The 12,595-nt window shown below is 39.3% G+C and overlaps 1 protein-coding gene across 6 annotated transcripts in view; it reads left to right on the top strand.

Annotated features, from left to right (window-relative positions):
- MYCBP2 (MYC binding protein 2) overlaps positions 1 to 12,595 on the top strand; it is a 283,903-nt gene that overhangs the window by 174,904 nt on the left and 96,404 nt on the right. For all 6 annotated transcript variants that reach the window (XM_047080835.1, XM_047080826.1, XM_047080807.1 and 3 more), the window contains exons 45-46: positions 1,546 to 1,718; positions 3,183 to 3,327. In XM_047080835.1, the coding sequence (XP_046936791.1) occupies positions 1,546 to 1,718; positions 3,183 to 3,327 (318 nt within the window). The remainder of the gene's footprint in view (positions 1 to 1,545; positions 1,719 to 3,182; positions 3,328 to 12,595) is intronic.

Raw genomic sequence — 12,595 nt, 5'->3', positions numbered from 1 at the left:
TTACATCTTAATTCACTTCCCAAGATGAATTGATCATAGCAGTAATAATAAAAACAAACATTTATTTGATCCTGACCTTATCAAGTACTATTCCAGACACTTTGCATATTTTAACTCATTTAGTCCTCATAGTGGCCCCATGAATGAGAGACTCTTATTTTCCATTTACAAGGAGGCATGGAGTGCTTAGGTAACTTGCCCAGAATCACATAGCTAGTAAGCAGCTGGCTAGAATTTGACCTCTGGCAATTGGGTGACAAAGTCCATGATCTTGATTACTATGCTCCAATTATAGAGAGCCCTGGTATCCTCAATAATGTTAAGAAACTTCTACGTTTTAAAAACCCACCAGGTTTTGTTTTTGTTTTTAAAAAAGAGTTAAATTTTTGTACTTTAAGATAAAAAAAATAAAAATTCAATAGAGATTTAATAAATACAGTATGTATCAGACAACATTCTAATTAAAGAGAACCATCAAGGAGTTCATATGTTATTTATCCTTACAGAGATTATAATGGTTTATAAAATGTCATTTAGGCCTGATATAAAGAGATGTTTATTGTGCTTCTGTTAAAGACAAAAACCCTCATATCCCAGATTGCCCACATTTTTGGCACATAAGGTAGATGTCATGTGGTCTAATACCTACTACTTGTTAGGCAGCATAGTGTGCACTTTGTATGTGTTATATAATTTAAATTTTACAGTAACTACAGAAGAGAGATATTATTTGATTACCAGTTTATACATTTTGCAGATTCAGGAATGGTGTGTAATCTCTTAGCTCAAGAGCACACAGCAGTGCTTGTCTAAAAGTCAGGAATTGAACTCAAATCTGTTTGATTTTAAAGATCATGATTTTTGAAATTGTATATCTCAGAGAATGCAGAAGGTACTGTTGTATAAGTGTCATAGTAGTGGAAGCATAATCCTTTTCTATGAAAAATATTTTGTTTAAGAATTTATAACATAGTCATTAAAAAGTTTCTAGAGTTTCAACATTTAAAGCAGATCTTTCAAAAAGGTAAAGTTTGCTTGCCAGGTCAGTGAAAACTAAAATTTCAGTTGTATCTGCCTCTTTTTCTTAATTTTAATTGAGGCTTAGACAGACTAATGGAGTTTATGTGCAGCCACAGTCAGGCTTGTATCCACATGTTGTCCAAGACAGGACCTTGGTAGCCACCCACCTAAGAGAGCAAAGATAATCCACCCATGAAAGATGCCAGTAATGGGGACACAAAAGGTGAGAGGCCTCCACAGCTGCCTGCAGAAGGGAGCCCTGGCCCAGTAGAGCGAGAAGAGATGCACCTTCTCAACCTGCACGTCTCTGACGTCACTTGTTTTGGTGGGAGGAAGGAGGCTGGCTATCCCATATTTTTCCCTCCTGGAGGTTTGTTTTCTACTTGGCAGGCTACAGGAGCACTGGGGCATGGAGAGAAAATGCTTTCCCCGAAAAGGCCTACCTAAAATTGTGTGCAAGTTCAAGAAACTCATGTAATTAAAATTGTATGTTTTCAAATACATGAATATTGTCTTACCCAACAGGTGTGCAAAACCCATTCTGGTATTCTTGGGAAGGGTTTAGCTCTTTCTCATTCACCAACTATATTAGAGGCGCTTGAAGGAAACTTACCACTTCAAATCCAAAGCAATGAACAGTCCTTTCTGGATGATTTTATTGCCTGTGTTCCAGGATCAAGTGGTGGGAGGCTTGCAAGGTAATGTGCTTTAAGTGCTACAGCGACTTATTTCAGGGCATGCCTCACTCTTCATTTCTGAAGAGAAATGAAAGGGAAAGATGTTAAAATGAAGCCTGAAAAATCTGGTTTATACGTTTTGAACTTGCCGAAGTATAAAATGGTAAATATTTTAAAATACCTTTAAAGAATATGGTAGTTGTTAGTTGATTATTTTATAGTTTCCTAGGTGAACTTTTATTTATTTAAAAAATAGATGGAGCACATGGTATAATTGAGAAGTCTAGGAATTTTAGACTAAACTTAAATTTATCACCGTATGTTATTTTAATATGATTTCTTTAAAACCTACAAATAATGCAAATATATTTAGAATTTAAATGAAATCATTTGGGGTTGGTTGTAGAGTTCTCATTTATCTTGTTGCTATTTTTTTTTATGAAAAGAAAAAATGTGCTGGCTTGTGTGATTTTACTAGTAAATATAGAAGTCTTACTTCTTCCCATTTCTAATTTTAAAAATAAAGAGATTCCTCTTTAGTTTTGAAAAATCAAAATGGTGATTGGAGGATAGAGAATTTTTTTAAGTCAGCCTCACTGCTAACTTTGTGGACATTTTTACATAATACATGACAGAATTACTTATAACTTATCTCCCAGGACAACTTGAATGTAGATCATGGAATGAATTCAAGAATGAATATCCTGGGGCACCTGGGTGGCTCAGTCAGTTAAATGCCTGACTTCAGCTCAGGTCATGATCTCGCATCTTGTGGGTTCAAGCCCTGCTTCAGCCTCTGCACTGACAGCTCAGAGCCTGGAGCCTACTTCAGACTCCTTGTCTCCCTCTCTCTCTGCCCCTCCCCCACTTGTGCACACTCTCTCTCAAATATAAATAAGCATTTAAAAAAAAAGATTATCAGTTTCTTCTATTAAAAAAAAAAAGAAGAATGGGTATCCCAAAGTGTAGAAATTTGGCAAAATTTACATGGAAGGGAAGGTAATAGGGAAGATAGTTGAGACACTGGATGAACAGGAGATGAACAGTACATCTTTAACCTAGCTGTTCTCAGGCAGCAGAATGCCATTAGTATCACTGCTTTTACAGATGAGTTGTTCTTAGATTTTCAGGCTGGGAAATCCGGGCAGACCTCCCTCAGTAAGCATGACTGTACTGGGACTTCAAATATACACAACCTAAATTTGTTTTCTTGGTTATTTTGTGTCAGCTGTAGCTAAAATTTCAAGTTTTCTGATTTTAAAATTATTTCTATTTACAAAAACATCAGAAACCTCCTGTACTTTGTCATATTTTTTTAATGAATGCGTCATTAACAATTTGCAAGGGAGACACTTGTGATTGTCACGGAATTGGAAATGAAGATATTATTTGGTACAAATGTTACTCATTTGGCTTAATTTCATGTTAATCATTGAAGATACTTATGAATGTTTACTTTTTTGCTTGTTTTTTCATCACTGCTAGGTGGCTTCAACCAGATTCCTATGCTGATCCTCAGAAAACATCTTTGATCCTGAACAAGGATGATATTCGTTGTGGTTGGCCTACCACCATAACTGTTCAAACAAAAGACCAATATGGGGATGTAGTACATGTTCCCAATATGAAGGTAATTATATCAGAATTAAATTAATAGTCATCAGAGCACTATTATTACTAATAAAATTTTAGAAAAAGCAAGTGTTTAGAGTCCACTGCAGTACTGTCTTTATATTTGTCAATAGAGGAAGCTGAAAAATTGTGTAAGGACTTATATTAATTAGCACCTAATTTTCCAAGTTATTATTTTTTTTAATGTTTATTTTTAGAAAGAGACAGATGGTGAGCGGGGCAGGGGCAGAGAGAGTGCAGGAAGCACAGAATCTGAAGCCGACTCCAGACACTGAGCTTAGCACAGAGCCTGATGGGGGGGGGGGGGGGCTTGATCTCATGAACCGCAAGATCATGACCTGAGCTGAAGTCGGACACTTAACCAACTGAACCACGCAGGCTCCCTCCAAGTTAATATGTTTTATTGTTTGTTTTTTACATTTAGCTGGGAGCTATAGTGATTCAAGGGAAGGATAAAAAAGTGTTCATATATGCAAACAGAGGGAAGGCCTTTAATATAAAGTGGTTGAATAAATCGATGAAGGAACACATTTTAAAATTTTGTACATATATATTTTTTTTACTTTTTTTTAAATGTTTTATTTTTGAGAGACAGAGAGAGACAGAGCATGGGGGGGGGGGGGGCGGGTGGAGCAGAGAGAGAGGGAGACAATATCTGAACCAAGGTCCAGGCTCCATGCTGTCAGCACAGAGCCTGACGGGCTCAAACCCACAAACTATGAGATCATGACCTGAGCTAAAGTCAGACACCTAACCGACTGAGCCACCCAGGCACCCTGTATGTATTTTTTAAAAGACACTAATACATTCTGTATTTGGTACTATTGAAACAACATTTAATTTAAAATATAATATTGATACATATTAAATTAGAAATGATGGCAGTTCATCAAAAAGTTAAAAATAGAATACCCCACAATCTAGTAAACACTGTTGGGTATTTACCCAAAAAATACAAAACACTAATTCAGAGGGATACATACACCCATGTATTTACTGCAGCATTATTTACAGTAGCCAAATTATGGAAGCAGTCCAAGTGTCCATCAGTAGATGAATGGATAAAGAAATGGATTTTAAAAATGGATATATACACACACAATGGAATATTATTATTCAGCCATAAAAAAGAATGAAATCTTGCTATTTGCAACAACATAGATGGAGCTAGAGAGTATAATGCTGAATGAAATAAGTCCGAGAAAGGCAAATGTTAAATGATTCCTTATGTGAAACTTAAGAATCAAAACAAAGGAGGTTGTTGGAAGATGGAGGCATAAGAGGGCGATAGGCTCACCTCGTCTGGCTGATCACTTAGATTCCACCCACACCTGCCTAAATAATCCAGAAAACCGCCAGATGTCTAGCAGAACACTCTCCGGAGCCAAGTGTGGATAAGAGGCCTACAGAAGACGGTAGGAAGGGCAGAGAGGTGGTGCGTGCTACACAGACTGGCAGGAGGGAGCAGGGGCGGTGGAGGGGCAGCCCGCCTGGCAAGACAGAGCCCCCAAAGTCTGGCTTGCAAAAGTCGAGGGGCCAGACTCCATGAGTTCTGACAGCCAGTGGGACTTAACATCTGGAATGTTAAAGTCAACAGCTCTGCTTGGAGAGCAGGAGGACAAGAGGACATTGAGAGGGAGAGTTGTTGAGCCAGGGAAAACAGACCTCAGCTCGGTGGGGAATAAAGGCGCTGGCAAGCGCCATCTCCGTCTCCCATCCCCTAGCTGTAAACCCAAATGGAACCAGTTCCCATCACCCAACTTGCTTGCACCCCACAAATACCCAACGCTGTGCTTCTGTGGATCCATCCCTCCAACGGGTCTGCCTCCCCACTGGTGCTGCAGGGCCCCTCCCCCAGGAGACCACCACAGCAAAGCAAGCTAAGCCTGCCCCTCCCGCCCCTGTGCACCTTGCGGATCCACCCTGGCTAATAGGCCAGATCCCATCAAAGCAGCACCACAAGCCTGTCAGTGTGCAAGTAGCCCAGACAGGGGCCACACCACTCCACAGTGAGTCCTGCCCCGGGAGAGGGGAAGATAAGGTACACACCAGTCTAACTGTGGCCCCAGCCATGGGCTGGGGACAGACATCAGGTCTGACTGTGGGCCCCGCCCACCAACACAAGTTACTCCAGACAGCACAGGGGAAGTGCCCTGCAGTTCCATGCCACCCCAGGGACTATCCAAAATGAGGAAGCAGAAAAACTCTCCTCAAAAGAAACTCCAGGAAGTAGCAACAGCTAATGAATAGATAAAAAACAATTTAAGCAATATAACAGAACAAGAATTTAGAATAATAGTCATAAAATTAATCGCGGGGCTTGAAAAAAGTATAGAGGAAAGCAGAGAATCTATTGCAGAGGCAGAGGAGAGAATAGGTGAATTAGAAGATAAAATTATGGAAAAAGAGGAAGCTGACAAAAAGATTAAAAAAAATCCAAGAGTATGAGGGGAGAATTAGAGAACTAAGTGACACAATCCAACAAAACAATATCTGTATAATAGGAATTCCAGAAGAGGAAGAGAAAGAGAAAGGGGCTGAAGGTGTACTTGAACAAATCACAGTTGAGAATTTCCCTGACCTGGGGAAGGAAAAAGGCATTGAAACCCAAGAGGCACAGAGAACTCCCTTCAGACATAACTTGAATCGATCTTCTGCACGACATATCATAGTGAAACTGGCAAATACGAGGGTAAAGAGAAAATTCTGAAAGCAGATAGGGATAAATATGCCCTAACTTATAAAGGGAGACCCATAAGACTAGTGGCAGACCTATCTACTGAAACTTGGCAGGCCAGAAAGGAATGACAGGAAATCTTCAATGTGTTGAACAGAAAAAATATGCAGCCGAGAATCCTTTACCCAGCAAGTCTGTCATTCAGAATGGAAGGAGAGATAAAGGTTTTCCCAAACAAACACAAACTGAAGGAATTCATCACCACTAAACCAACTCTACAAGAGATCCTAAGGGGGATTCTGTGAGTGAAATGTTGCAAGGACCGCAAAGTACCAGAGACATCACTACAAGCATGAAACCTTCAGACTCTACAATGACTCTAAACCCATATCTTTCAATAATAGCACTGAATGTAAACAGACTAAATGCTCCAACCAAAAGACATAAGGTATTACAATGGATAAAAACCAAGACCCATCTATTTGCTGTCTACAAGAGACTCATTTTACACCTGAGGACACCTTCAGATTGAAAGTGAGGAGATGGAGAACTATCTCTCATGCTACTGCAAGTCAAAAGAAAGCTGGAATAGCCATACTTGTATCAGACAAACTAGACTTTAAATTAAAGGCAGCAACAAGAGATGAAGAAGGGCATTATATAATGATTACAGGGTCTATCCATCAGGAAGAGCTAACAATTATAAATGTCTATGAGCCGAATACAGGAGCCCCCAAATACATAAAACAATTAATCACAAACATAAGCAACTTTATTGATAAGAATGTGGTAATTGCAGGGGCCTTTAATACACCACTTACAACAGTGGATAGATCATCTAGACACAGGATCAATAAAGAAACAAGGGCCCTGAATGATACATTGGATCAGATGCACTTGACGGTTATATTTAGAACTCTGCATCCCAAAGCAACAGAATGTACTTTCTTCTTGAGTGCACATGGAACATTCTCCAAGAGAGATCACATACTGGGCCACAAAACAGCCCTTCATAAGCATAAAAGAACTGAGATCATACTATGCACACTTTCAGACCACAATGCTATGAAACTTGAAATCAACCACAGGAAAAAGCCTGGAAAACCTCCAAAAGCGTGGAGGTTAAAAAACACCCACTAAAGAATGAAGGGGGTCAACCAGGCAATTAGAGAAGACATTTAAAAATATATGGAAACAAATGAAGATGAAAATACAACAATCCAAATGCTTTGGGATGCAGCAAAGGCAGTCCTGAGAGGAAAATACATTGCAATCCAGGCCTATCTCAAGAAACAAGAAAAATCCCAGATACAAAATCTAACAGCACACCGAACGGAAATAGAAGCAGAACAGCAAAGACACCCCAAACCCAGCAGAAGAAGAGAAATAATAAAGATCAGAGCAGAAATAATATAGAATCTAAAAAAAAAACACTGTAGAGCAGATCAATGAAACCAAGAGTTGGTTTTTTGAAAAAATAAACAAAATTGATAAACCTGTAGCGAGGCTTCTCAAAAAGAAAAGGGAGATGACCCAAATAGATAAAATCATGAGTGAAAATGGAATTACTACAACCAATCCCTCAGAAATACAAGCAATTATCGGGGAATACTATGAAAGATTATATGCCAACAAACTGGACAACCTGGAAGAAATGGACAAATTCCTAAGCACCCACACACTTCGAAAACTCAAACAGGAAGAAATAGAAAAATTGAACAAAGTTCAGCAAATAAATTGAATCAGTTATCAAAAATCTCCCAACAAGGGGCGCCTGGGTGGCTCGGTCGGTTAAGCATCTGACTTTGGCTCAGGTCATGATCTCACTGTCCATGAGTTCGAGCCCCGCGTCGGGCTCTGTGCTGACAGCTCAGAGCCTGGAGCCTGTTTCGGATTCTGTGTCTCCCTCTCTCTCTGCCCCTCCCCTGTTCGTGCTCTGTCTCTCTCTGTCTCAAAAATAAATAAACGTTAAAAAAAAATTTTTTTTTTTTAAATCTCCCAACAAGAGTCCAGGACCAGATGGCTTCCCTGGGGAATTCTACCAGACATTTAAAACAGAGATAATACCTATCCTTCTCAAGCTGTTCCAAAAAATAGAAAGGGAAGGAAAACTTCAGATTCATTCTATGAAGCCAGCATTACTTTGATTCCCAAACCAGACAGAGACCCAGCAAAAAAAAGAGAACTACAGGGCAATATCCCTGATGAATACGGACGCAAAAATCCTCAACAAGATACTAGCAAATCGAATTCAACAGCATATAAAAAAAATTATTCACCATGATCAAGTGGGATTCATTCCTGGGCTGCAGGGCTGGTTCAACATTCGCAAATCAATCAATGTGATACATCACATTAATAAAAGAAAAGAAAAGAACCATATGATCCTGTCAATCGATGCAGAAAAAGCATTTGACAAAATTCAGCATCCTTTCTTAATAAATACCCTCGAGAAAGTCAGGATAGAAGGAACATACTTAACCATCATAAAAGCCATTTATGAAAAGCCCACAGCTAATATCATCCTCAATGGGGAAAAACTGAGAGCTTTCTTCCTGAGATCAGGAACATGACAGGGATGTCCACTCTCACTGCTGTTTGTTAACATAGTATTGGAAGTTCTAGTGTCAGCAATCAGACAACCAAAGGAAATCAAAGGTATCAAAATTGGCAAAGATGAAGTCAAGCTTTCACTTTTTGCAGATGACATGATATTGTATATGGAAAATCCGACAGACTCCACCAAAAGTCTGCTAGAACTGATACATGAATTGAGCAAAGTCACAGGATACAAAATCAATGTACAGAAATCAGTTTCATTCTTATACACTAATAATGAAGCAACAGAAAGACAAAGAAACTGATCCCATCCACAATTGCACCAAGAAGCATAAAATACCTAGGAATAAACCTAACCAAAGATGTAAAAGATCTGTATGCTGAAAAGTATAGAAAGTTTATGGAGGAAATTGAAGAAGACACAAAGAAATGGAAAAACATTCCATGCTCATGGATTGGAAGAATAAATATTGTTAAAATGTCAATTCTACCCAAAGCTGTCTACACATTCAATGCAATCCCAATCAAAATTGCACCAGCATTCTTCTTGAAGCTAGAACAAGCAATCCTAAAATTTGTATGGAACCACAAAAGACCCCAAATAGCCAAAGGAATTTTGAAGAAGAAGACCAAAGCAGGAGGCATCACAATCCCAGACTTTAGCCTCTACTACAAAGCTGTAATCATCAAGACAGCATGGTATTGGCACAAAAACAGACACATAGACCAATGGAATAGAATAGAAACCCCAGAATTAGACCCACAAAAGTATGGCCAACTAATCTTTGACTAAGCAGGAAAGAATATCCAATGGAAAACAGTCTCTTTAACAAATGGTGCTGGGAGAACTGGACAGCAACATGCAGAAGAATGAAACTAGACCGCTTTCTCACACCATTCACAAAAATAAACTCAAAATGGATAAAGGACCTGAATGTGAGACAGGAAACCATCAAAACCCTAGAGGAGGAAGCAGGAAAAAACCTCTCTGACCTCAGCCACAGCAATTTCTTACTTGACACATCCTGAAAGGCAAGGGAATTAAAAGCAAAAATGAACTATTGGGACCTCATGAAGATAGAAAGCTTCTGCACTGCAGAGAAAACAGTCAACAAAACTAAAAGGCAACCAACAGAATGGGAAATGATATTTGCAAATGATATATCGGACAAAGGGCTAGTATCCAAAATCTATAAAGAACTCACCAAACTCCACACCCGAAAAACAAATAATCCAGTGAAGAAATGGGCAGAAAACACGAATAGACACTTCTCTAAGGAAGACATCCGGATGGCCAACAGGCACATGAAAAGATGCTCAACGTCGCTCCTCATCAGGGAAATACAAATCAAAACGACACTCAGATATCACCTCACACCAGTCAGGGTGGCTAAAATGAACACATCAGGAGACTGTAGATGCTGGCGAGGACGTGGAGAAACGGGAACCCTCTTGCACTGTTGGTGGGAATGGAAACTGGTGCAGCCGCTCTGGAAAACAGTGTGGAGGTTCCTCAAAAAATTAAAAATAGACCTACCCTATGACCCAGCAATAGCACTGCTAGGAATTTACCCAAGGGATACAGGAGTACTGATGCATAGGGGCACTTGTACCCCAATGTTTATAGCAGCACTCTCAACAATAGCCAAATTATGGAAAGAGCCTAAATGTCCATCAACTGATGAATGGATAAAGAAATTTTGGTTTATGTGCACAATGGAATACTACCGTGGCAATGAGAAAGAATGAAATATGGCCTTTTTTAACAACATGGATGGAACTGGAGAGTATTCTGCTAAATGAAATAAATCATACTGAGAAAGCCAGATACCATATGTTTTCACTCTTTTTTTTTTTTAATTTTTTTTTTCAACGTTTATTTATTTTTGGGACAGAGAGAGACAGAGCATGAACGGGGGAGGGGCAGAGAGAGAGGGAGACACAGAATCGGAAACAGGCTCCAGGCTCTGAGCCATCAGCCCAGAGCCTGACGCGGGGCTCGCACTCCCGGACCGCGAGATCGTGACCTGGCTGAAGTCGGACGCTTAACCGACTGCGCCACCCAGGCGCCCCCATATGTTTTCACTCTTACGTGGATCCTGAGAAACTTAACAGAAACCCATGGGGGAGGGGAAGGAAAAAAAAATAAGGTTAGAGAGGGAGGGAGGCAAAGTATAAGAGACTCTTAAAAACTGAGAACAAACTGAGGTTTGATGGGGGGTGGGAGGGAGGGCAGAGTGGGTGATGGGCATTGAGGAGGGCACCTGTTGGGATGAGCACTGGCTGTTGTATGGAAACCAATTTGACAATAAATTTCATATTAAAAAAATAAAAATAAAAGAATCAAAACAAAGGCAGAGAAAAGAGAGAGAGACACACCAGGAAATAGACTCTTAACTGTAGACAACAAACTGATGGTTACCAATGGGGAGATTGGTGGGGGAATGGATGAAATAGGTGAAGGGGATTAAGAATAAGTACACTGTGTGATGAGCACTGAGTAAAGGACAGAATTGTTGAATCACTGTATTGTACGTCTGAAACTAATATAACACAGTATATTAACTATACTGAAATTAGAATTTAACACTTAATTAAAAAATTAGAAATACATGAATTTGGATGGTAAAAGAATGAGGAATGGAAATAGTCATGTGTTGTATTAATGTATATAGTTAGTTGGATAGCTCTTACCTGAGACTTTAATTAATAATGACATTTTAAAGCATATTGTTGGGGCGCCTGGGTGGCGCAGTCGGTTAAGCGTCCGACTTCAGCCAGGTCACGATCTCGCGGTCCGTGAGTTCGAGCCCCGCGTCTGGCTCTGGGCTGATGGCTCGGAGCCTGGAGCCTGTTTCGGATTCTGTGTCTCCCTCTCTCTCTGCCCCTCCCCCGTTCTTGCTCTGTCTCTCTCTGTCCCAAAAATAAATAAACGTTGAAAAAAAATTAAAAAAAAAATAAAGCATATTGCAATGCAGAAAATGAATCCATTGTGATCTAATGTATTAATGTAAATATCTCATTTAAAATTTTTATTTCTAAAAAAATTTATATTGAATGAAAATTTGTATAGGCAATCCCCAGCTCGCCCCACCCTTTCCCAGATGTATTACAAAGCGATTTGGTTTTTGGAGTTTAGAGTTCATTAATCCACAAAATCCTTTTCACTCGTACAGTAGTTTATAACAGAAAGCAAAATACCTGTCATTCTATAGTATTTCAGTATTCTTAAGAATATAAAATTGTTCAGTGATTCACTTCAAGGTTCATAGTACACAGGCAAATGTACTGATGCTAATTTACTTAGGGTAAATACAGTTGTTTAAAGAAGGATTAAATAAAAATATGTCAAAAAGTAGTGGCTATCATTTAAAAATCAAATGTCTTTAAGTTTAAAAGCACTTACTTTTTATCTTTCCCCCTCCCCTTTTTTTTATTACATTTAAAGTTTTAAACTTTTAATGATGGCAGTGTATATGAGCTGACGATTTTACTATATACTTTTAAACTTATGTGTTTTAAATATAAGGTGGGTTTGGGGCACCTAGGTGGCTCATTCGGTTAAGCACCGGATTTTGGCTCAGGTCATGATCGCGTGGTTCGTGAGTTCAAGCCCCATATTGGGCTCTGTGCTGACAGCTCAGAGCCTAGAGTCTGTTTCAGATTCTGTCTCCCTCTCTCTTTGCCCCTCTTCTGTTTGTGCTCTGCTTCTGTGTCTCTCAAAAATAAATAAACATTTAAAAATAAAATAAAATAAAATAAAGTACATACAAGATGGGTTTGTAATATTTCCGGGACATTATGTCGATGCAGATTTCTTATGTGTTATTTTTTAAGATTTCTCAATGGACTACATTTTCTTTGCAGAACAGCTAAACTTGAAATTAGTGCTTAAAATATATGGAGATGGGGCACCTGGTTGGCTCAGTCAGTTAAGCATCCAGACTCTTGATTTTGGCTCAGGTCATGATCTCACAGTATGTGAGATTGAGTCCTGCGTCTCTCTGCCTCTCCCCTGCTTGCACATGTG

Source organism: Lynx rufus, unplaced genomic scaffold (genome assembly GCF_022079265.1).
Source record: "Lynx rufus isolate CCGP_SWC_20201006 ecotype Redwood Valley unplaced genomic scaffold, mLynRuf1.p SCAF_1, whole genome shotgun sequence".
Classification (NCBI taxonomy): Eukaryota; Metazoa; Chordata; class Mammalia; order Carnivora; family Felidae; genus Lynx; species Lynx rufus.
The sequence above is the reverse complement of the archived record's forward strand: the minus strand, read 5'-3'. Positions and strand labels throughout refer to the sequence as shown.